We start from the raw sequence: 26,341 nt of genomic DNA, 5'->3' as shown, positions 1-26,341 counted from the left end.
TGTCGTTGTGGTTACTGTTGCCGATTCGGTTGTGGGTATGGATCCTATAGTCGCCCTCATCGGACAGCTGATGTTTACGTTGCTGGCTTGCCAGACGCAGCTGCTTCTCGCTTACCGGCGCTATTCAGCCCAACGCCGCAGAGCTGCAGCCAGGATTCTGTTCCAGGATTCAGTCTCCACCGTCGCCTGGACGCGCTCCAGAATTCGGCGCCGGCAGCGCTTCCAACATTGGTTCCTGCTTGCGCAGATGGAGGAGCCACGGCAGCACTGGGTATACCCGAGAAGCACCGACTGGTGGGAGAATATCGTGTTGGTGCACTGGGATGACCGTCGGTGGATGCGCCGCTTCCGGATGTCCAAGAGGACCTTCATCGACTTGGTGGAAGCCCTGCGTCCAAGGCTGCAGCGTCAAAACACCTCCCTTCGCTCTGCAATATCGGTGGAGAGACGAGTCGCGGTTGCAATTTGGTGGCTGGCCAGCGGAACAAGCTACCAGGTGGCGAGCGATCTGTTCGGGATTGGGAAGTCAACGGTAGCCTCCGCGGTGGTCGAGTTCTGCCTCGCGGTCGAGGTGGAACTTCTATCGAAGACTGTCTCCTTCGGAAGTGGGATTGGACAGGTAATTTTTATTTTGAAATATCAAAATTTCGCTATTACAATTTATCGTTTAAACAAAATTGTGACATTAACGGAACGACCAGTACACAACACTCTGGTGTGTACATCATCCCCCTCTCCCAGTCATTTTAAAGGTAATTTTGAAACCCTCTCAAAATCTACAACGCTATGTGTTTGTTTGAGTGTGAGTGAACATTGCCCACATACACCTTGAGCATGCAATGGCATTCAACCCTCATAGTGTGTTCTTCCACCACACAAATCCTTTTTTTTTAAGAAAAAGAGGGGCAACAACTGACACACACACACACCCCTCGCCGTGTGATCTGAAGCAGGTAACAAAAAGAATTGTCGTGGAGAGGGATTGCTTTTTTTGCCTCTGTGATATAAACATTTGGTTTACATAGGTGGGGTGGTGTGCAGGAATGCAGTTTGGTATTTCCCCCTACTGTGTGACCCCAATCGTTGCACAGTTGTTGAACACCTTCTCTTAACCCTACTTTGTCAAACCTCCAAATTTAGGAATACTGTGAAATATGGGGATACAAGTTTACCCCCCCTCCCATCCAATTCTTCACGAATCCTCCTAAAATCTCCATGGTTCTCTATGGGGAGAAACGTCTCCCTTCATGGTGGCTCTGGGTGGCATTGTGAAAGCAAAGTAAACACAACGTGCAAGGCACCTTATCCGACCTGTTATCCCACTCTCCAACAATTTCTAGTTAATTTGTTACCTGGGGGGATGTTTTGGTTTACCCCGAAAAACAGTGCCTCATACACCGCCAAACACCTGTCTCCAGGGTTAGAAAAAATAGAGGCCTTTGTGGCCCGGGGTGGAATTTTGAGTCCAGAATGGACCCAATTGTCATGGGCCCGTCTCACACCCGTTCTCGTTCCCTCTAGCGAGGCACAAGACGATCCCAATTTGGTGGGCCACTTAGTGGCCTCAAAAAGATGCTGATTTTTAAACCACCAACGGTCACCTTTATTGCCAAAGGGTGAGAAGAGAGAGACTTGTGTGGATATGTGGATCATTCAATTTAAATTACACCAAACATAAGAGAACCTCCACCCAACATTTCAGAATGCAAAAAAATCCTAAATTCAATTTACAAAAATAACCCTTTCAGGGTGTTTAAGAACTGGACATCGCTGAGTGATGATGATTATTTGATGCACAGTTTGCCTGATAGCACTATGACTTTTTTTTCCCTTTCTTTTTTCTTTCTCCCAGATAATGGACGGTTTCCGTAGATTGGGTTTCCCGCACTGTGTGGGAGCTATTGATGGAACGCATATCCCGATCTGCGCTCCTGGAGGCCGCCCAGATCAGTACGGCAACCGCAAGAACTATTCCTCGATTCTGCTCCAAGGCACAGTTGATCACCGCGGAAGATTTGTGGACGCCGAGGTGGGGTGGAGTGGGAAGAACCACGATGCCTTCGTGTTCGCCCACTCCGCCTTCTGTGTTGCCATGGATAGTGGCTCACTAATTCCGGGAAACCCTTTCATGGTGGTGGACGGTGTAAGAATACCCCCGGTGGTCATTGCCGATGGAGCCTACCCCATGCGTAGGTGGCTTATGAAGCCCTACGGGAGAACGGCAACCACACAAGCTCAGAAAATGTTTGACACCCGCCTATCGCGAGCCAGGAACGTGGTGGAATGTTGTTTTGGAAGACTGAAGGCCAGGTGGAGGTGTCTGTCACACCGCCTCCAAGTTAGGGAGCACAACGTCATCGCTGTGGTGACAGCATGTGTTGTTTTGCACAACCTCTGTGAAAGCCGGGGACATCCCATCACTGGCCGCGGAGCAGCCCCAGAGACAATACTTGTTTCACATGGAGAGGGACAAGAGTTGACCACCCATCACAGGCATCTTGCCGAAGGAAAGGTGGTTAGGGATGCCCTGGCCAAGTATATGGGCCTAGATTCTACAAGTTGATGTTGCCTCCCTCGGTGCGGCAAGTGATGGACATCGGCTAACCTGCTTCGAAAAGCTGCTAAACCAAGGGGAACATAAATGGTCTCAACCAGCAACTCTAATCTGTGTAAATAAAAAAAAAATTTGGTTAACTGAACTCAAAAGACTATTGATTATTGGGGTGCTGTCAGACAAGCGGTGGATGTGAAATCAAGTCCTGGCACATGCAGACAATACATTCCCACACAGCTGAGTGGTCCCCCGCATACATCGTTCACAGTTTGTCAGGGTATTTTTGGCCAAGTCTGGAATCCGCCCCCCCCCAAATTTCCAATTTGGACTGCAAGTGCTCCTCCCAAAGATACAACTTAGCCGCATGTTGCAATCAGGGGGGGGGGAAGCGCCACTTGATTGGTAACTGCTGCGTTTCACTTTTTGCAGGAAGGCTGTTTAGAATGGTCACTACATGAGTGATGCCACTTACACAAAGAAACACAAATGTGATTCTTACTGTGATTTCATTGTATTGTCTGATGTTAAATATTCCTAAACTTTGGGGATTGCGTTGAAAAAAAAAAGGGAGTCAACATTGGAAACGATTGGCCATCATCTTATACCCTGATGATTCCATTTGATCCCAGAAAGTTAAGAATTTTAAAACAGACATACATGACTGGGGCGACAACTCCTTAACACACATTTATTTCAAATACAATAGATAAAGACCATTAAGGGGTCACCAGTGCAATGGAATCTGTCAAATGAATTTTGCTGCCAAAAACCATGGTATGTGGCAAATAAGGAGGGCAACGCAGAACATAGCTCCTCAAAGCGTCAGCCTCTCCCTGGCTTTGCCAACACAGGAACGCCTCGCTGCTGCCTTCTTCGGGGTTGCCTGTGAGGCAGGTAGGGCGGTTTGCCCATAATCGTGTGTTGGGGGGATGATTTGACGCTGTTGGGCGAGCATCTGTCCCAATGACTTCAAAGTGTTCACAGCATCAGACATCACCGAAATGTTCTGTTTCCAGGCCTCGGCAAACTTCTCACTCTCCATTTTAGTGTGATCCAAGAATTCCCTCTGAATCTTGTTCTCATCAGCCTTCCAACTGCACAGCATCTCTCTGTCCGTTCGCCATTGGGAAACCTGGGCATTGTGCTCCTCTCGAGAACGGCGCATCATATCATCGGCTACTCCATAGAGTGCTGCGTTTCTGCGTCTCCTGTTTCTTAGTTGGAATAGTCTTGTTCCCGGTGAAACTTCTGCTAGGCATCTGTTATCTGCCCCGTCTGCTGTGGATGTAAGTCAGAGCAACAGATCAATAAATTGTTAACATCTCAGACATTATTCAGAAATCTAAGCCTGAAGAAAAGGATGCAACATGTTTTTTGGTTGGCCAGCAGCAGGCTTCATAGTTTGGGCACTTCCCCATGACTTCCAAAACCCACATAACAGATTTTGGCCTAGTTCATCCCGTCGCCCCCGCCGAGGCCAATGTGTTGCACATTTTTTGATAACCATGCATGCACAAGCATCAAGGTTTTTCCATAACGGGAAGGCTTTTACAATGCCACTTGCCATATGGGTTGTGCAGAAATAACATGGAGGACATACTGGCAGCAGTCAAAGCTATTATGTTTAAAACTGCGTTAGTGAGAGAGACCAATTTATCTGCTTTAGATAGCGAGGAGACGTGCTGTGTCCCGATCTGCCTTTTACACCAATGCTGACCAACGTTGCTCTTGCAATGTTCCACAATGAGCACATTCTGACCATTTTCAATGTTATGCCAAATCAAGAATTTCCTTGAAATCCTGACAACATCAGAACATATGTGGTGGGAGCAACCATTAAAGAGGATAGGTGATCCAAGACGGTGTCTGGGTGTCCCTCAGAATTAATTTTTGGAACCGTGATTCATGTCAGTGCAGATCACATCAACAGTGTTGGCATTATCAATTGAGGGGTGCAAGGTGCGGTTCAATGTGCGCTGCAGATCTGAGAAACCAGCCAACAAATGCGATAAAAATTACATTGACAAAAATCTCACATGATAAATGGGAAATTTCAGCTACCAGTGGGAGAACACTACACTGTTCTGGGAAAATCCAATGCAGACTGTAAGGTAGCCGTAGTTTGTCCCAAAAAATTTTTTTTCCAACCTATGCACCCTGCGTGGCCGATGAATTGCAACACACATGAAAATTTCATACGTTCCATTTGGTTCAGAATGGGGACTATGCATGCTGTTCACAGTGAAACAGGTGACAGATTTTATTGCACCAGGTGGGGTCTGGGTGAGCTCGGTGACACCTGGCGTGGGCTTCTGGGAACAAAATTTTTGTTTTTTTAATTCATCTTGCAGGTAGGTCTGTGTCCATAGGAGGGTCACACGCCAAGGGGATATTATGGTCTTGCTGTTGGGCTTACAGAAACTAACAGGGCAACTGCCTTGGAGGCCAACAGTCGCACACAAAGAATGGAGATTTTGGACATGCGACATAAAAGGAACGATTGTGAGGCACCCTCCGGCCTCCCAAGATGACTCTGCTCTCTCCTCCACTTCTCTCCCCCCCTCTATATTTGACCATGCTCTGTTTCATATGTCAGACAAAGATAACGTGATTCAGGAGAGCTTATGCCACTCTGCAATTGTCTCTTCTCATAGGTGCAACTGGACTCTTTTAGATTCTGCAGATCAACTAAGCTTACCCGTGTTATAGCGTGAACGATGCCCCAGGGGAAGGTCTGAATCACTGTCGTCGTCCTCCATTGCGTTTGCACCTGTAGTGTCGTTTTCTGCAAAATTTATAGGTTTTAAATGTGATTGGTTTGAAAAACACGGGGATGTGATATAGATAAATACAATTCAAACATTCACTTCGCAGGCACTGTCTTCTGCGTTGTCCTCTTTTCTTATTTGTATCTGTGCCACTATCAATATATAAGAGATGATAGGAGCTGTAATGGGACGTCTGGTTTTTTTTTGCACCACTATAATGACTAAGAGGTGGCCCTGAAAACCTGAAACAGATTTTGAATGTGCCCTCTGTCATCTACCCCTTATTCAGCCTTTTAGTGGACCGGAATGTCTCACACAGAAAATTGCACCAGTCCATGCACCCGTCCACGGTCTCATATTCCTGTGTTCATCTGTCCCTGAAGCTGGGCACTGGGTTTATATGCTTCGAGTGTAGAGATTGGAGTTCAAGTCAGGCATCCATTAATGAAAAGGAGACTGATCAAAAATATATTTGAATCCAGAGCCAACTCCATCCATGCATTTTGGTAAATATAGAACGGATAAACCGTGGTGTTGCTTGCATGGATGGGCTGGGCAGGAGTGAACAGTTGACCATTTGAAACCATAAGTCTAAGACAACCTCCACGGTGTGGCCGATGATGTCACATCATCCCCATAACTGACAGACCTCCAAACCATCCCATCACTGACAGACTTTCCCATATCTTGCAAACCTGAGGTCGTGCCCTTCTTTTCCCCTAAAACAGGCACTCTCATCTTGGCGTTCCCACTCTCGAGATGTCTTCAGCCTTTCCAGGGACTGTTTTTGGGTGGGCCACCATTGGAGCAACCTGTCAAAAAAATGCTCACCCTTGTCAGCAAGTCCATCTATGGTGCGGTCAAGATCCTCTTCACTGGCATCGGTGGATGATGACGAGTTCTGCGCTATAAACGTGAAATCAATAAAGGTGTTACGATTTCATAGACAGGGAAATGTGAAAAGGAAGAAAAATCATAGCTCTGAACTAGAATAATCAACGCTCCATCACTCACGTGCTGCCATGGGATTTGGAGAAGAGCACCACAGCGGTGCAGCATCTATCGTCTGCATGTCGTGCGAGAAGAGTTCCTCCGATCCCTCCATCACTTCCCTGGGGGCGCTTATCTGCGGGGGTCCTTGGGCAAAAGAAATGCTTCGCGCTATCCGTTTAGGTTTAACACTTGCGTCCCCTCTTAGAATACTGTCCAGCTCACGAAAAAAAGGACATGTAATGGGGCCGTTTCCAGAAGTGGAATTGTGTGCCATGACGCGCTTGTACTCCAACCGCATACTTTTTGTTTTGTTCCTGCATTCCAATGCAGTGCGCCGATGACCACGCGAGGACATCATTTTGGAAATTTTTTCAAAGTTGTCTAAGTTCCTGTGGGAGCTTCTAAGGGCTTCCTGTATCTTGTCCTCCCCCCAGAAAGAAAGGAGGTCCAATACCTCTTTTTCCCTCCATGTCGCTGATTGTGGAGCCACAGGAGCAGTGGCCGACATTTTCAAAAAACAATTGTTTATGATGGTGTCCGCAGATCAGAGTGTCGGTCGCTCTTCTCTCCCCACGTCTGCAAGAAAGCAAATGGAGGGCAGTCCACTGCACTGTGATCCGTCGACCAAGCACTGTTCTCCCGCCGGAAATCCAAGCCGTTAATTGCGCATGCGCTGTAGCCACCACCCGTTCCTTTGCCTAATTAATTTTAATGTGACAAAATAACGCTATGACGAATTTTCGCGGATGCATTGGCACGCCAGGAAGATGTTTCGTTAAAAGGACTGTAATGCGATGTGAAAAGTGAACCAATTTGTTGATAAGAAATCAACCCCTGTTCTTGTTAACAATGCTTTCTCATGCTTCACTGGAACTCAAGTAGCAGAAATAAAAATTATTGGCCTGAAAGGGCCTTCCCATGAGTGTGGGAGAACATAGTGTTCATTCAACAGCATTTGGCGCCGAAATCAAATCCTCAACACCGATTGGTCATCCTGTTCAAGCGCGTCCAATCAGCAGCCTTTTTTTCCGCGCCTTTATGGCGCCGTTATGAGGGCATGCTTATTTATGTAACAGCACATTTTCGGTATTTCGTTTAGGAACAAGTATGGCAGCAGCGGCAAAAGGAGTCTTCTGGCGGGATGAAGAGGTGGAGACCCTGCTGGACCTCGTTGCACGCTCCGGAAAAGCGGCGCGTGTAATGAGGAGCACACATCTGCCCACGAAGCTTATATTTCACAAGCTGTCGAGGCAGATGTGTGCCCGTGGTCACAGCAGGACCCCCGAACAGTGCAGATCGAAGTTCAAGAGGGTGAAGGGGGACTTCTACGGGGCGCTGGAAGCCTGGCAGGGGATCCCTCGCCAGAGTGGAAAGCCCCCGTACTTTGCGTCCATGATGAACCTCTGGGATCTCGCCGGAAGGCCAAGCTGGCAATCCCGTCATCATGCTGGTAAGAACCTCTTAAAAGCATTTAATTTTAAATTAACAACGCTGTTAAGTGCACGTCAATGTGGAGAAACTAGGCAAAAAGTTAGATGGTGGGGGGAGAGCTGAGATTCCATTCCCACCCCCCCGTAATCGTCGCACAACGCCGTTTTATTGCAATAGCGGTTTTTTTTTCTCCTACAAAGAAACCTTTTTTTTTTCTGCTCGGCGTGAGGGACCCCAAGTTTGGGGATGTGGCATGTGTCGAGCCGCTGTGTTCATCACGGTGCACAGTTGCTGGTGTTATCTTTGTTGCACCTTTTTGTCATGAATGTTCCGATTGCAATGGTTTGATGGAGTGTGCCAACATTTCTTCTTCACTTTGCAGCCCTTCTCCGTGGTAGAGCTCCCACCGCTGCCGTGGGGGAGGCAAGAGCAGACGAGGAGCAGGAGGCGCTTGAGGTGGCTGGGGAGCAAGCTTCCTCTGAGGACCCTGCACAGGGATCACAACAGGCACCCCCTGGTAAGCATGTATTTGCCTAATATATTCTTCCCCACCTAAAATCAGGCAGACCAGCAACTGATGCTTTCCCACACCGTGCACTTGACCATCAACCTTCATAGAATGTGTCCATGGATGAGTGGGACCACATTCGCTTCCACACTTCCATGGATGGAGGGGAAGTTGTATATGACAGTGGTGCCCCAAGCACGGAGCATCACCACCCACCAGGCTTTTCCACGATTTCAAAAGTGTGCTGTGAAAAAAAATAATTGCCAGCCTTTTTTTATCTCCTTTGTAACAGCAGGAAAAAAAAATTAATGCTTTCCGATGTTTTATTTGCTGGTGCTATAACAGAGTTCCCATTTTTCTGTAATCATTGAAATGAAATCAGAGAATCTGGAGGTTGATGCCACAGTGGATCAGCCAGGATGTTATGACTGCTGTGGCCAAACCGTTTTACAAGATTTTGATTTCTTCCTTTCATTTCTGAAGCTAGTGCACAGGAAAGCCAACTGGAACGGTCGGAGGAGGGTCCCTCAACCAGCAGAAGGTCTGCTCCCCCAGGAAGAGCCCAACGCAGAGGGATAGGAGATCTGTTCACGGCCACGGAGAGGATGGAGGAGAGGCTAGGATCATCCAGTAAGTTTTTGCTCTGAATGGTGCTGTCACCCTTTTTTTGGGTGCCGTCTCTCAAAGACACTTTTCTTTCCCAAATTCAGTCTCAAATGTGCAAGAGAGGTTGAGCAGCGTGGAGGACCGACTAGCACGCCTGGGGCGGCGAGTCAATGTGATGGAGCGCCGTGAGAGAAGGAGACATCGTCCCTCTGCCTCTGGGGATGCACCCTGATTGTTCTCACCACTGTATATAGTTACCCAAGTTTTCTTCCCCTTCCCCCACAGTTTATTGTTGTGCTGTTCATTTAAAAAAAAAATTTTTTTTGTGGTTCTCTTTTGCTTAATTTTTTCCTTAAATTAAAAAAATATTTTCCATGATGTCACAGTGATATTTTCTCTGTACGTGGTCCATGTCTATGCATCAAAAAGATAGGTGTAATGGCTTTCTGGACTGTCCACTAGATTTCCCAAATAACAATCAATGCCCACCCCCTGTTGGTGCAACGTCCCACATCATCATAGGTTTTCTCTGCACCCCCTTTTTTCTAATTTCCCGCATCCCCGGCAAACACGTGAAGTGTTTGTATTTATTGTGACCTCGAACTTCATTAGCCTTACCTGCCAAAGTTTAGTCTCATGTGTCACATTCTGATTGCCACAGTTGACTTGACACAATTGTAGGTTTTTTGGGACATGGTATATAAGTGGCAAATGGTGGATTACACTGTTCCACAAGCACCTCACAAGCATCCCCCCTGTCATCATGTCACCAGACTCAGTTTTCCAGACGAGGGAAGCACTGACAATTTAAGGAGCATCACCCCAATGGCATAATTGGGCTCTAAATTGCTGATGTTGAGAAATAATGTGATATGACCTGTACTTTAAATGGCCCAAGAAACTGGTTGTTCCACCACATCACATGGAGACATCAAGCTGAAATTTGTTGGCACAGCGTAATACAAAAATACCAATTCTGATTCGTCTGGAATGTGCCGCTCCTGGTGTTACCCGTTCTTCCCTCTCAAAAGCACAGTCCATTAATGTGGGAGATGAAATCAATGGGTGAAACTGGCATTGAATGCATGATTTTCTGAATGGAGTGCTGAATCAATCAGTCCCCAGTGTTTTCGATTGGGTGTGATGGAAATGAACCACACGTGACGCCAAGTAACAGAATTTACAGGCGGGCCCCTATCTGTGCTGGATATCCAGATGTGTTTTTTCTTTTACTGGCGTGGAACAAAAGGAGCTGTTTAAAAGTGGAGGATGCCGAACGACACTTTGAATATTATGTCCAGAATGATTCTGCTGATATCCTAGGTTTCCCATTCATCACTCCAATTGGGGGGCCAAACGTCGTAGTCTCCAGCCTGGTTGGCACACAGGTTTGAGATGGGTTCCAAACACGAAGAACCACAAAGAACCCACAGAACGCCACATCACAACTTTAAATTTAGCATTCTGTCTGTATTCACTGTATCTTCAGAATGCTTTCTCCATTGTGTCCCCAGGCATAACACCAAATTTTACAGCAAAACAGGAATGGAAATACAGATAAGATTTCAAGGGAATGTATTTTAAGTTCATGGATGTCAATGTGGAACTAAAAAATTGGGTCACCAGAAATAAGAAGCGTTTCTTTAAGAGCAACAGAAAGGTGTTCGATTTTCAAAATGTTTTCTGCATGTTTTTGGACAGCATTTCCCCCGTTAATCCAAGATTGACAAACTTTCTTTATCTACTAATATTTTTGCCAGGAACACAATTGATCCCTATTCTGTCTCTGCGGCACGTAAATCTTCCCTCGATTCTCTGATCCTTTTTTTTTCTAATTTTTTTTTTAATGAATCTTTGGAATAGCGATATTTTGTTATGTGGGAATAAAAAAAGTATTGCGCCCAGAAAAGGCACCCTAGCCAAGTGTCCCCGTGGTGCTCAACCTTCGGTCGTGACAGGCGCCAGCCACGAGACGCACCCTGACCAAACGATTTAATAACATTCCAACAAAATAATTCCGGGTTGGACTTCCAAAGCTTTTTATTTTGATCAATCGTCACTGCGTCACGATGACTTAAGTTTTAAAAAAGGCAAAAAAATTAAAAGAGACATTTCTCAAGGAACAAGAAACACAGCTGATTTTAAAAACTTGTTTGTGGTATCATTCTAGAGCACTGTATACATGGGCCGAGGCAGGAGGCGTTAGGACGGCAGTTAAATGTGATCTTTGTTGCGCTGGAACACACTACGAAATTTCGCTATGACAGATCAATTTAAAAAAAAAATTAAAAGAGGAGGGGGGGAAGAGGATATTCGGGTGGTTGGGCCACTAAAAAGATGTTAATGAGAAAAAAGTTTGGCTTTTGAGAAATCGAATGTTGCTGAACCAAGCAACGAAAGCAAATAAAGGGGAAATATAGGAGAAATCGCTCATGAGCCATCTCTGGTGGAATCGGCCAATGGGAACGCAAGGAAAGGAAGGGGAGACTTGATTGACGGCTGTTTAAAAAAGGAGCGCGAAAATTGCGCTCGCAAGCGTTCACGTCCATCGTGAAACTCCCGCAAGAAAACCGCTACTAGTAATTCGATGGAAATCCGAGAGAGATGCGTGTAGAGGATTGGGTAATGTGACCGGCACTCTGAAATGCGGATTTCATGTGGAGAACAACCGGGAAAAAAGAGGTAATGTGGATTCAACCCCTGTTTAGCTTCTGAGATCTGAGAAGATCAGGCTCACCTGGACTATCCAGGTCAGGGCATGTTTGTAGTGTAGCAATGCCCAAAGTGTACATTGAATTGGAATGTCACTCTCTTCTCCAACTGAAATGTGGAAAGAGTGATTCATTGTATATGCTTCTTCACTCACAGAACACCAGGAAACCCATGAAATTCATCTATGCAGTTGGGCACTTTATGGGTGCTCCCACAATGCAACAGATTATATGTTTTTGCTTTCCTGGTTAGGAAGGACTGTGTAGTTATGTACCATGCTGGCAATGTATATAACTGCACTGTGACCATTTATCTGCCCAAACCACATAGGCATAAAACCTATCTGGGGCAGCCTAGGAGTACTATAAAGAGATGACAACCACAGGAGTAGAAGTAAGATTTAACTTGGCGATAGTCACAACCTGATTATAAATCAGATCATACCTTTTAATTTGTTGTATGGTAGCTGTCAAAGCAGGGATTGCAGTTAGGCATAGCTATGGGTGAGCATTGCTTGGATCAACAGAGCTGGTTCTATCTCTAAGGATGCTGTTAACAGAAGCCACTCTCTCTCAGAGCCAAGCTACAAGTGACGCCTTACACAGGTTGGACTCTAGTCAGTTTACCTCAAGTTTTGATGGGAAATGTAGGCATCCTGGTTTTACAGCTTGGCTCTCCATTACAGCTGCAAGACCAGGATGCCTACATTTCCCATCAAAACTGGAGGGAAGCTTACAAGTGTCCAACCTGTGTCAGGCATCACTTATAGCTTGGCTCTCAGCCTCACCTGTTTCACATGGTTGTTGTGAGGATCAATGAAAAGAGAACCATGAATGCAGTTCTGAGCTTCTCAGCAGAAGAGATAAAATTAAATAGATAGATAAATAGATACATTGAAAAGGAGGTTGCCCACATAAATGTCATGTAGTACAAACTGACTCAATATGGTTCTTATAGTGCACTCTAGTGGTGTATCATCAGATGGTCAAAGAATCAGCAGTATGAAAAATATGGAAGGTAATATTGTTTTTGCTCAGCCACTTTCTCAGCATGCAGATTTTCAAGCTAAATAGAACTATACCAGACAGAGGAGAGAACACACACGCACACTTTTTTGAGAAAGAAAATATCTCTCATTCTTAAGGTGGATGCTAGACTGAGGGTCTCTAGAAACCAGTTTACACAATATTATTGTATGCATATTGTATGCATTCGGGGACAGTGGGTCTCAAAGCTTCATCTGAACCAGAGATTTCTATGTAGTAATCATGTCACAGGTTCGTTTAGTCCTGCATTAAAACCACATCTGGTGGTTACTGAATTTCTAAGTTTATTATGCAGTGAAAAAGACGTGCTCCTTTTTGTCATAAATGAGCATACTGATAAATGTGGTGGAGTGTATATTGTATTCTAGTCATTACTAGACATGGGCACGAACCCAAAAAAATTAACGAACCTGTGGTTCGTGGTTGGGTGCCACCGATGAACCTGAACAAACGAACCGTAACAAACATTTCCTGTTTCCGAACCGGTTCGCGTTTCGTGCTTCGTGGGCGTCGGAACAGCCCCCGTTGCACTTAGAGAGCCTATATTCACAGGGAGTGTTTAGCAGGCTCTCCTCCAGCCAGCACCCAAGTTTGGTCAAGATTGCAATAAGGATCTTGGAGTTATACCCTCTCCGATCCGAGGCCCCTAGGAAACTCTCACTCGATACAATTAGAGCCACCAGTTCACATTGACCCAGTGTACAAGGGGTTGGCCGTCAGAACTGCCTATCAGGGTTTGCAGGGATGAGATTGGAGTGCCCATGGCTACAGAACACCCCCTTCCCCTCCCTCCCCCCGGGTGTCCTCTCCCATGTAACCAATTGTAACCAATTTGCAGCTCCATGGTTGGAAGGAAGACCTGCCGATCAAGGTAAGCTGGGCTTCGATTCAGGTTTCCAGGGGACAGGAGTGCAGACAGAGTTCAGGCATTCCCCAAACTCCGTTTCCAAGGGAATTGATTGATGGTGCCTGACTGTCTGGCTTCACGAACCACAGGCGAATGCAACGAACCAGGCTTCCAACCAACGCTGGTTCATTGGCCATGGACCCTCACAAACTGCCGGATAGCGAACAGACGGTCAGGCGGTTCGTGGGGTTTTTTGGTTCATAATACGGTTCGTGCCCATGTCTAGTCATTACCTAGCCCTAAGGGCCTTTGTTAATATCAGTATCCATTAATATACCACAAAAAGGATTTTGTGGCCTTTACAAAACCAAAGGCATGGAGGCAGCATCCTGTACTAGGTCTCTGGACTTTAAATTATCAGGAGTGACCCAAGAATGCTTGACCTCAGAATGGCAGAAATGTATACTTTCTATGTTCCCACTGAAATATATGCTCTTGATCAAAGCACAGAATAGATCAAAGACATTCTTCTCTTCATGGGAACAGCATAACAGCCCAGATATGACAGCCAGTATTCTGTAGTGGTTATAGTGTTGGTCTAGCATCTAGGAGACCCAAATTCAAATCCCATTCTGCCATGGACGGTTACTGAGTGACTTTAGGCCAGTTGCACTCTCTCAGCCTAACCTACCTCACAGGGTTGTTGTGAGGATAAACAGAAGGATAGAAGAATGATGTAAACTGCTTTGGCTTCCCATTGGGGAGAAAAGGAATGGTATAAATAAAATAATTTTTAAAAAATTAAATAAAAACATATATCAGAGATGTATTGCTCAAAGCTCCCTTTGAATCTTACAAGGTCGTTCACATCTTGGCCCTAATACATGACACTGGTTTTGCAAGATCAAAAAGGTATTTACATTTCCTTTACAAATACAGTTCTTGAAACTCTGTAGACAATCTAGGACCATTTGGTCATATGTCTAGTACCATCAGTATCATATCAATCTTAACACTCTCCAAGGTGCATTTATCATGCATATTTTAGTACTCCTTCTCCTTCTATATCATGTCCCAAACCTTTCAGTGCATATCAGTAAAGTATCAGATTCGACACTAGAAGAGACCCTGATATGGGACTAATAGCAACTCTTCCCCATTGGCACTCAAGTAAACTCAGGTGCATAAGACAGACTCCCAGAGCCCACCATTCTTGATAGATAGTTTCTATCGAAAACCATCTTCCAGTCACAATGAACACTTTATTATTACAGCACTTAGCCAGTACGACAATGAACACTGCAGCATTGGACCATTCCTCTTCAAGACATGTGCAGTACAATTACTTTTCCATTCCTTCTCTCTTAGGTCTCCCATTTGCCATTGCAGACTGTTTTGTCCTACTACGGTTGGCTCCATCCCATTGTACCCTGGATAGGGACTCCCTTCTCATTATCCTAAACTTCATTTCTGTTTATCCTACTGCCCCTTCTGGGAAGCCGTCACCTATCTTCTCTCTGGGCTGGTTTGCTCCAGACTAGCCAAACCAGAAGAACATAATTTAGATCCTAAAGATAAATTGGGAACTTAAAATAACAATAAATAGATTAGGTAAATAAGATTAGGTAAAGTGTTTTTATTTGCTTTCTATAGTACAACTGGCTCCTTTCTCAATTTTCATACCTGTTCCTAATCTGTATCTTGTTAGGACAATAAACTTACTGGCTGGTTAAGTGCTTTGTTTTCCTTCTGTTACCAGTCTGGGAATTGCTGTGTCAAAACTGGAACTCATGTATACAACAGAAATTATTCTAATTTAGCCCAGATCGTGTGTGTGGACTGTATAAGTGTTGGGACACTGTGGCATGTCAGGCACATGGCTGGGCCTCTAGGCTTTCAGGTATTTCGGGTCCCGTCTAGCACTTCCGTCCCCACTACAAATGATAGCCTGACCCTGGTATGGTAGGTGTTAGACTGCAGTACATAGCCCTATATCCATTTTGAGGGTCTCCTAAAGAATTCTATTCACAATTTTAAAAATATTTTTATTGGGTGAGTAGAACTCTTCAGGAAAGCACATTGTAGGGGAATAATTGTTCACTACTGTAATATTTTGAAGTGAATAAATTTTTTATTAAAATATATAATTTATGGATAATTGTTTTAATATAAGAGACAATTTGTTTCACTTCAATATGCAAGCAGTTAATGATCTCATTAACAAAGATTATATAAGAGAATCAATTAATTGTAATTTATGTAGGGGTGTACCTCAGCAAAAAAAAAAAAACTAATGGTCCCTAGTCCCTGCAGTGCCCCTAGGCTTCAGCCTATTCAGCCTTATGAATAATACGGCCCTGGGGACTGTTTGGGTAACAGATTGGGGAGTCTCAAGTTCAAAGTCCTGCTCATCCATAAATTTCAGTGGGTGACTTTTGGCCACAAGGTGTTTCTAAGGTGGACACAACACATAAAAATATGCATGGCTTGAAGAGGAGGACAGAAATAACTTTGTCTACCTATCCCAAAATACTGAAACTTTGGGTCACCTGATGAAACTGACTGGCAATAGACTCAAGGTAGACAAAAGAAATAATTAATTTACAAAATTCACTGCAACAAGAAGTGGGTGATGGATGCATAGATGAATAACCAGATGGCTATGCTGGAGATGGCTTTAAAAGGGGCTTCAACCAGTGATTCCTAATGAGGGCCATGAAGTGGAGGTAATCTTTGGGGACAAACAAGGGCATTTGAGATTTTAGGCAGCACCTTCTTCTCACTTGCAACGGCTTCTGACAACCAGTGGAGGACAGTTGTTTTATACTGCTCATCCTGCCCTCAGGATAAAATCCCAGATTCTGGATTTCTCTGCTAGGTCTTTAAAAAAAGTGGAATACAGAAAACAGGAATCAAATATCCCATTTTTTACTTGTGACTTGGGAATCATTTGAAGATAATGTTGCATACTTGGTAGATGGTAATGGATTAAAAGTTCAGAACTACTGGCTTAGACAAATTCACAATGGACAGATGGCTAAAGGTGTCACCATATTCAGAGGCAGTAAAGAGGTCAACACTATGAAAGTCACTCTAAATTATGTTAAGAAATTTTTCTAAATTGTTTTTGGTGATTATGAACCTTTATCCATTCCTTCTTCCAAGTAATTTACGTATTTATTTCATTTATACCCCTCCTTTCTTCCCAGTGGGGACCCAAAGCATGTTACATTGTTCTTTCTCCTCCATTTTATCCTCACAACAACCTTATGATATAAGTGAGAGAACGAGAGTGACCCAGTCTAGAGTCACCAGGCAAACCTTATGGCAGTGCAGATGTGACCCGGGGTTTCCTAAACCCTAGTCTAATATTCTAACCACTACACAACACTGGCTCTGTGTATTTGTGAGTTTGAACTGTTTACTCTACAAAGTTTCTTCTGGTCATTAACTCCATGGCTGGAACAACTTTGTATAGCACTATCAAATGTTATTCCTGGGTTAGAAGGTGAAAAATGACGGAGCATTACAAGGATTAGCCACTAGAGGGAGTCGTGAATATAGATATGCAAGTAGTTAGTAGTACATGCCTTTTTTTTTGCCAGACATATTTGTTCTCAGCAACTGAATTGTGCACAAGTTCAAGTTTCCACAAAGATATGTTCTTCTCCACAAAGTGGAGGAGTGAGGAATCAAACCCGATTCTACAGATTAGAGTCCTGCTGCTCTTAATCATTACCCCAAACTGGCTATCAAACTGAAAATCCACATTATTATAATAGCACAGTATCGATGTATGAATGGACATCTGGGATACACTGAAGTGTAATGGGAAAATTGGAAGGTGCAAGGGAATGTCAGGAACTGGTTCAGAATCATCAGAAAACCATCAAGTTTGATCCCTGCAACAAAGAAGGATGCTTTATACACCAACACATTCTTGCAACACTCTCAAACTGCACATAACTGCTGAGCTATAGAAACAGATTCCTGTTCACAGTCCTGAAAGCCAGCAGTTGGGGAAAGTTACATGTAGCCCATCAGAACATACAAGATTCTTTAACAGGACAGACAGCACCCCGGGGCCATTTTGGGTGAGGAAAACAGTACGGAAGGAAGGCTTAAGCCTGTGCTTCTCAGCTGCCACCGTCCCAATCCAAATTGGATGCCTGCATACCTGGGAATTAAGCTTTGAGCATGGAACTCTCACCAAACCTCAGGTTGGCAGGACAACATGGAGCTCACATGAGGACAATGTCTTGTGTAGGTAGGCCCTGAATATATATGTGCAGACCCGGTACCCTTTCCCCATATCAGGCAACTGAGCACAAAGGATGCCAGTTGACCCTTGTTGTAGATCAGGTCAACAGGAAGCATCGTCGTTACAAGAAGCCTTGCCTTGGTTAGAAGCACAGCATGATACAGGTCAGGCACAGCCTTTTCTGCTTCATTTCCTGATAGAGGTTAATTTGAAGGGGTGGTGAATTATCTATGGCGTGGGTGAGGCCTAATGAGTTGAGATTCCCGCCTTAAGGCTGCAAAACAGACAAGAAAAATTTCAGACATCTTACAGCTGAATCAGCAACAAAGATTTTTGGTTAATATATGAAGTTGAATGTATCTAGATGGCTTCAACTAGTCCAGTGATTTTTAACAGGGGTGATAGGACCCCAAGGTGGTGATCTACAAAACATGGGGGGGGGGGCATTCTGAACTCAGGAGGCAAAAGTGGGCATTCAGGATTTTAGACACCCCCATCTCCTCAGTTGTAATGGCTTCAAACAGGTCATGGAGGAGAGTTGTTTTGTACAGCTTACTCTGCCCTGAGGATAAAATTCCACATCCTACATTTCGTTCTTAGGTCCTTAAAAACTGGCATACAGCAATCATGAATCTACCTTAACGAGAACAGGCTGATAGCCATCTGGCACAAAAGTTTCATTGAATGAACGTCTGAGCAATTATGTACTATATTTACATATGTATTTCAAAAACCTTATAAAGTTACTTGGACTAAAACGCTATTCTTACATCCTATTTTCCTTGGTATTTTGAGGGGACATTTGGTGATAATTTTCTATACACAGGTGGTAGTGGGTTAAAGGTTAAGGACTAAAGTGTTGCCGAAAGTGGCCAGCCAAATGACATCTTCTCTCATACACAGGGCAATTACTAGAATATGTGTAAAGCAGATACTAAAGAAGTATGAGCAGCATTTGGCCCAATGAAGCTGGTTCAGGACAAAAAGAAAGGGAGGGCAGGCTCAGAGGACTGGGAGGATCCTGCTGCCAGTGGCAATGTCTAAATGTTGATTTTGCTTGCTCTTCCTTTCTCAGGTATAAACCTGGTGCATGGTCTTGGATGTAAGCTGAAGGGTAACCCAAAGGGCCTGTGGCCTTGGAGAAGCTGGGACAGTGGATACAGGACCAGCCCAACATGTTCTGTTTGTTTGTATATTAAAACTGTATTTTTTCATTGTATTTTTATTGAATTGTTGTAGTTGTAAGCTGCTTTGGTTCCCTTCAGGAGAAAAAGCAGCAAATAAAATACTCGTAAGTCCTTCTTCACTCATGGAGTAATTCCATTGTGCCGTTCAGTAGATGATGCAGTGGCTACAAGCACAGATGGCTCTAATAAGGAATTAGACTGATTCATCAGTGGCTACCAAGATGACTAAAGGGAGCCTCCACAGCCACAGGCAGTAAATCTCTGAATGCCTATGCTAGGAGAAGACGTCAGGAAAAGGCTTTGGCCTTTATGCCCTATTTGTTGGCCCTCCTGAGCAAATGATCATCCACTGTGTGAAGCTGGATGCTGGATCAGATGGACCACGGCTCTGATCCAGCAGGGCTCCTCTTATGTTGCTATCCACAATGTCCCTGCTTCAGTTTTTTCTTTGCCATGAACTCATCAGAAAAAAGACCTCTTCTCTGTCATCAACTCCCCACCCCCAGCATGATAATACTGACCTGCCTGGACTGTTGTAAAGTACATCAAGAAACTGGGGGGGAGGGGGGAACTATATACACATTAACATTACTATTAATGGAACAAGAAAGTATTTTCATACCCAGCAGCAATAAGCTTACCTTTTCGGTGAGCAGGGTAGCTGTGTTGTCCAGTTGAGCTTATTATGCAAATCTTGATAAATTGTTGAATTCCGAAACAGTCCAGTGTCGTGAAGCAGGATGATCCTATCACGTACTCTGAATGTGACACAAGTGGATGGATCAGAGAATGGAAGATGCCTGCAACAATCCAGCTAGGCCAGATAGAAAGGTGTCCAGGGTGTCCTACACTTTCAGTAATTGTGGCTGCCAGCAATGCACCCCATCCAATCCCCACCTCCTGTCTTTTGGCAAATGCTCTGCCAGGAAAAGTAGATCGATGGTTGTTTCACACCTAAATGTGATTTTCTTTTCTAGGGTTGCATTGCTCTTTCAGGGAAACCTCACATCTTCTAAAATGAATGGGCATCTACAAAAACCCTCAAACCTCCTAAAAAATATCACAAGTAGAGATGGGCCATGAATACGAACCCAAAAAACCAGTGTTTTTTTGGAAACCAGTGGTTCGTGGAAGCTCGTTTCCATGAACTTCCACGAACTGGTCTACTGGTTCGTTTGGTTCATTTTAAAACAGCAATGCCCCTTTCCCTGCCACTGCAAAGCGACAGGGAAAGGGGCATTTAAACCCATGGATCAGCTGCTTGTTGGATCAGCCAAGCCCCACCCACAGTTTAAATGGTCATTTCCCCATTGCTGGGAGCGGCCATTTAAACAGCCCCTGTTTAAATGATCAGCTGCTTGTCGTGGATCTCCCCAACAAGCAGCTGATCTGGGGGTTTAAATGCCCCTTTCTTTGCCGGTGCTAAGCAGCCAGAAAGGGGCATTTAATCCAACAAACCACGAACCACCAACTGGTTCATGAACTTGCCCCAGTTCGTGGGATTTTGTGGTTCCTGGTTTGTGAAAATGCCATGAACCACGAACCGCACAGTTCGGGTTTTTTTGCAGTTCATGCCCATATCTAATCACAAGCGGTCTATATACACTGTATCTTTGCTGACAAACAAAATCCAATTTTTCAGTTTTTATTGACATAGGTGGGTGAACAAGTACCTTAAACCTGCAAAGCTATAAACATTGCTTTAGAGAAGCAAAATAATTGTTTACAGCCATGGTGATGGGATTTCGTCGGATCTCATTATGTGGTGCAGCGTGGGCCTTTGCGCATTTCCTCAAATGATTTAGCCATAAATTTTCTGTCCATTAGTAAAACCTGTTCCTTTCTTAAAGAAACAGCTGTGTCCTGCCTGCAGCCTGCAAAAGAATGGCATTAGTCACATGCCGTCCAACACGTAGCACAATTGAAAAGTTCGCTGTATGAGACTGACAGCAGCTATTCATATCAAATCATTCCACCATCTGTCTGAATGGCAGGATTCTGAGTAGCAATTCTCCCCTCCTCCCCCTGTATGTCCTCCATACTAGTTTCAAAATTTAGCTCATAACTTAAAGTCCAGCACAAGCCAAAGGGGAGGAGAAGAAAGAAGACTGTGAATCCAATGAATCCAAAATGGCAAGAGAAGGCTTCGGTTTCCAGGAATGCAAGTTACAAATGGTTTATTATATATAATGGTTTATTATATACATACTTCTTGTTTTATGGGCGAAAAGGATTAATTTGGACAGATCTGTTCTCTCTAGGAATATGTGAAAACCCATCAGGAAATTTCTCAAATCTTCTCATTGATTTCCCACAACATTCTTAGTTTTACCTGAAATGATGCCTCCATATTCACTTTTCACTTTAAGCAAAATTCAGTTACAATCCAGAGATTGGCAGAACTTTCGTTTTACAAACCTCACCCCCTTGTTCTGTCATCATTATTTCTCAGAGGTTTTACCTGAGAAGGGACACCCAAATTAGCTCTGAATTTTGGTTTAGTTGAATTTTAGTATGACCTTCATATTTTCCAAAGTGAGAAATACATGGGAAATAGGAGCTTCTGTCCAGCAATGTGGACCCCCTCCTCATTTAGCATATAAAATTAGGCATTAAGTAAGAGAAGAGCCAGGGTTTTTTTCTCCAGACCTAAAAAAGCAGCCAGAACAATCTCAAAGGTGTATGAATTTCTGGCGCAGAAATCCATGATATCTGGGAAACGAAACATCGGCGATACTGCCTATGTTCTATAGTTCCATGTAAGTGCAAGGGAAAAAGCACAGAATTCTACATGAGACACTGAATCCATTGAATCCACCTCAGGTTTTTTGCTTTTTTTAAAAAAAAATGTAATATCATAGCCCCTGTGACTGTACAAAGGGCTTTAAAGTATATGCGTGATTTCTGGTATAATCTCAGAAAGAGTATAAGAGAGCAGGGACACATTTAAACAGAGTGTTCAGTGGTTGGGGGTATGTAGCTTCAGTGCTTTGCATTACAATCTGCAGTGTTATCAACATTAAGCTACTACTAAGCAATTCAGCAAATATCTAAATATATGCATATTAACTTGCATAACTTATACAGATTCCAGAATTCCACCCAAGTGTGGAATTTGGGTATTTTTTTCAAAAAGACAATATCCATACTCAATTCTAGCACATCTGTGTACAGACTGGATCCATGCTTATCTATTTTTATCACACTTTTTCACTAAAGAGTGCAGGGTGAAGTACACAGAGCAACCCTATGAGATAAGCAAGGCTGAGAGACAGTAACTGACCCAAGATCTCCTAGTGAAATTCATAACTGACCAGGGATTTGAAATCAAGTTTTTCTAGTCAAAACCTAGCCACTAGAACAACTGGTTCTATGAAAATCTTATTATGTCAGTTCCTCCACTCTACCCCACAGCCATGCAGCATGAAGTTTCATGGCATGGCAAAGATTCTGGAGGGCGGGAAACAGTTCGTGTTCTTTCAAGAGCCATTCTCTGCACTCTTGGTGCTAAATCACTGGATGAAGAAAAACAGGAAGTTCCTGTTGGGAGTTTGACCCCCTAAATATCTATGGACTGTCTCCTATTATAGGAATCCATTGTTGGGGTGGTGGTGGAAAAGTTTTACATCAAATGCAATGTTGTCCCAAATGACAAGCATTGTTTTCCCAAGAGGAGTGAATGCCAGTCACTCAATAGAAAGGAAAAAGTAGAGAGATGCACTTGGGAACACCACTGGAGTCCCATGATAATGCCAGTGTTTTGGTTTTGCCCAGTCTGCAGCCCAGAATGCGGCCCATTGATTGTTCATTGACCCAAGGAAAGTCATGACAGCTGAACCCTCTCTGGACAGCCCAATCTCTTCATCTGAATATCCCTACTGTGGGTGATAGAATCATGGGAATTTGGATATACAAGCTGAGGGATCAGGAGGAACAATTTGGAAATCCCTCCACCTGCCAATATCTCCTCATCCAGGATTTTCTAAACTCTCAGGGTCTTGAAAAAGTTTGTTTCCTCTCTGCCCCCCTTTAATTAATATTCAACTGCTGTCAGTTTTCTATTCCCTCACCCTCCAGTGCCTCATCAAACCTATCTCTTTGGTTAATTTACAAAGCCTTATTTTTCTGCATACCTTGGAAGATCCCCAAGTATGTAGATACCCCTACCTTGTCCTCAGGCGGCCAGGGTTTGCTACTTCCATGATTTGCACAAACCACAGTTTACCCTCAAATGTAGTGAAACCTTATGGTTAAGAGCCACATATGGCTCAATGCAAGAACTTTCTGTGGCAAGAATGTTGTTCCAGTTGCTCTTCTTGTATACAAAAGAGTGTTGCAATTCTTATTTGATTGATCTTTATCACAACCTGGGAGAAAAGTTATGTGGAGGGACAGTGGCTTGCTGAAAGTTACTGAGGGAATTTCATGGCTACTGGGAGGTTTGAACATGGCTTTACTAACATTCAGATGCAGTGCAGTTTCTTGTGCATCACAAGTCATTCCTCTGCCTTAAAAGACAATGTGCCTTAAAAGACAATATGCATACAAAGGTGGCAGACTGAATGAATTCTGGACTATACTTTTTAGACCACTGGTGGAGAGTTATAGTTATGAATTTCCCCACTTAAAAAGCTCCTTGCGTGTACTGATTTATTTTATCTTAGAAATGCTTTAGGGACACCTTTCCTTTGATGTACTAGTTTAACGTGTAAACATCTTTTATGTGGCAAAGCAATAAAAATGTGACTCCATAGCCCTCTTCAGACATTTGAAGATGATAGAATAAACATGCGCCGGGAAGGGGGGGGGGATCATGGTGGCAAACTCTGGCCCTGACTTATGGACAGTCACTGGAACAGACACAAACAGCATACAGATGTATGAACGTACAGCTCTCTCCACACAATCAAGAGCCTTTATTTTCAGGGTTCCAAATTGCACAGAGAAAGCATGCGCATAGTTGCAATCAGTGCATTTGTGCAAATGAACACATACAGCTCAGGGCAGAGTTTGCAGATCCAACCCTTTGTGATATGTTCATTCTATCCCCTTCAAACCTCTGAGGTGCTCCTTGAATTCCAGTTGCTGTGGGGGGGGCAAGGAAATTCATAGCCAGACTCATAGGTTAGATTTTCGTAGGGCCAACTTCAGTGAATTCAGAGGCTTGATGAGAGTCATTCCGTGGGGGAGTGTGCTGGAAGGGAAAGGAGCGAGTGAAGGGTGGGCTCTTCTCAAACATGAGCTTTTGCAAGCTCAAGCCCTCACTATTCCAGCAAGACGGAATCATGGTAAGAGCTCCAAGAAACTGATGTGGATGAACAGAGAGCTCCAGAATAAGCTAAGGGAGAAAAAGGAAATGTTCGGGAAATGGAGAGAAGGATAGACACCTAAAGAGGAATATATGAGGGTTATTAGGTACTGCAGATCAGCCATCAGAGAAGCCAAAGCTCAGTATGAGCTGGGTCTGGCCAGGAGGGCTCGCTACAATAAGAAAAATTTCTACAGATATGTGAGAAGCAAATACAAGGTAAAAGAGGCATTTGGACCGCTGTTGTGAGTGGAAGGAGAAACTCTGATAGAGGACAGCGAAAAAGCAGACAGGCTTACTGACTTTTTTGCCTGTTTTCTCCCTGAAGAACTTGAGCCCATCTAGAGATGGTAATAGACACAACAGGATACCTGGGGGGCTACTTGACATTGACAGAGAGGTTGTGGAGAGGCACCTGGCTGCACTGGATGAATACAAATCCCCTGGGCCGGATGGTGTGCACCAAGGAGTGCTCAAAGAACTTTCTAGAGAACTTGCAGAGCCTCTGTCCATCATCTTCAAGGTCTCCTGGAGGACTGGGGATGTGCCACAAGATTGGAGAAGAGCGAATGTTATCCCAATCTTTAAGAAAGGGAAGAAGGATGACCCAGGAAACTACAGGCCTGTCAGTCTGACTTCTGTTGCTGGGATGATATTAGAGCAGATTTTAAAGGTATCGATCTGTAAGCATCTGAAGGACCACTTAGTGATCCGGGGAAGTCTACATGGTTTTGTCCCCAATAGATCTTGTCAGACCAACCTGGTTTCCTTCTTTGATTGAGTGACGAGCTTACTGGATTGTGGGAACTCTGTCAACGTGATTTACCTGGATTTCAGTTAAGCTTTTGATAAGGTTCCCCATGACATTCTAATGGGTAAACTGGAAAACTGTGGACTGGACTATAGGACAGTTTGGTGGATAGGGAACTGGTTAGCGGACCGCACCCAAAGAGTAGTGGTCAATGGTGTTTCATCAGATTGGAGGTAGGTGTCCAGTGGGGTGTCACAGGGCTCAGTTTTGGGCCTGGTACTTTTCAATATTTTATCAATGATCTGGATGAAGGGGTAAACGGGCTACTCATTAAATTTGCTGATGATACCAAATTGGGAGGAGTGCAAAACACCCAAGAAGATAGAGTTAAAATTCAACAAGACCTGAATACTCTGGAGAAGTGGGCGGTTGTGAACAGGATGCAACTCAACATAGATAAGTGCACAGTATTACATCTGGGCCACAAAAGTGTGAAGCATAAATACAGGATGCGGCCTTGGTCAGGCTGCACCTGGAGTACTGTGTGCAGTTCTGGAGGTCTCACTACAAAAAGGATGTGGACAAAACTGAGAGGGTTCAGAAGAGAGCAACAAGAATGATGAGGGGTCTGGAGACTGAGCCCTACGAGGAAAGGCTGAGGGCCTTGGGAATGTTTAGTTTGGAGAAAAGGAGATTGAGGGGGAACATGATTACTCTCTTTAAATATACCATACTGATCTAACCACCCTTTATACACTTGAGTCTGAAAAATGTGTGAAATAGCTCTAAAATTCTGACTTGGTTACTTCGTTTCATTTACAAGCAAGACTATCCTGTTCAATAGCTAGTCTCCAAATTCTACTCCTTTGTTTTGTATAAGCAGAGACTTTTATAAATCCTCCCTATATTAAAAACAGCTTCTATCCATTTAGACAGGAGACCTTTTCGTTTCTCTCCACTTTCTCCCCTGTCCAGTGCTGAGTTCTGATATAAAGAACTGCTGTATTTTTAAAGCGTTAAAAGCATTTGCTTTCATGAAATAGTCTCCTCCCTTCAAACCTTTGCATACCAAAACTCTTAGGAAGCCAGCTGTCAGAGGAGTGACATGCCAGATATGAAGTGGCACTACAGCTGGTCCCTGTCTACATGCTGGGAAGGCATGGGGAGACATTTTTTTCCATTGCCATATGACTTTGACAGTCTCACAGTTAAAATGATGTATCATTCTTATGCCTTTCCTCAGTGGACACTTCAAAGAGCATTAGAAACTTCAAGAGGAGTGCCCTATTGTTAATTGTTCCTTTCAGACGTACATTGAGATAAACACGACTAAAGCAGAGAGGAACAAAAGGGTTCCGGTGGCCTCTTG

General features: G+C 44.1%; 1 protein-coding gene across 1 annotated transcript; it reads right to left on the bottom strand.

The window, feature by feature from the left end:
* Nucleotides 1-3,233: 3,233 nt before the first annotated feature.
* On the bottom strand, nucleotides 3,234-6,820 carry LOC129324594 (uncharacterized). Its single transcript, XM_054971919.1, has 4 exons — nucleotides 6,337-6,820; nucleotides 6,154-6,228; nucleotides 5,253-5,339; nucleotides 3,234-3,832 (listed from the first exon to the last, which is right to left on the bottom strand). Exons 1-4 carry the CDS (start codon nucleotides 6,671-6,673, stop codon nucleotides 3,369-3,371), a joined length of 963 nt encoding a protein of 320 aa, XP_054827894.1. The 5' UTR covers nucleotides 6,674-6,820; the 3' UTR covers nucleotides 3,234-3,368.
* Nucleotides 6,821-26,341: the final 19,521 nt, after the last annotated feature.

This window comes from Eublepharis macularius, chromosome 2 (genome assembly GCF_028583425.1).
Source record: "Eublepharis macularius isolate TG4126 chromosome 2, MPM_Emac_v1.0, whole genome shotgun sequence".
NCBI classification, from domain to species: domain Eukaryota; kingdom Metazoa; phylum Chordata; class Lepidosauria; order Squamata; family Eublepharidae; genus Eublepharis; species Eublepharis macularius.
Note: the sequence above shows the minus strand (reverse complement) of the source record. Positions and strands in the feature narration are given on the sequence as shown.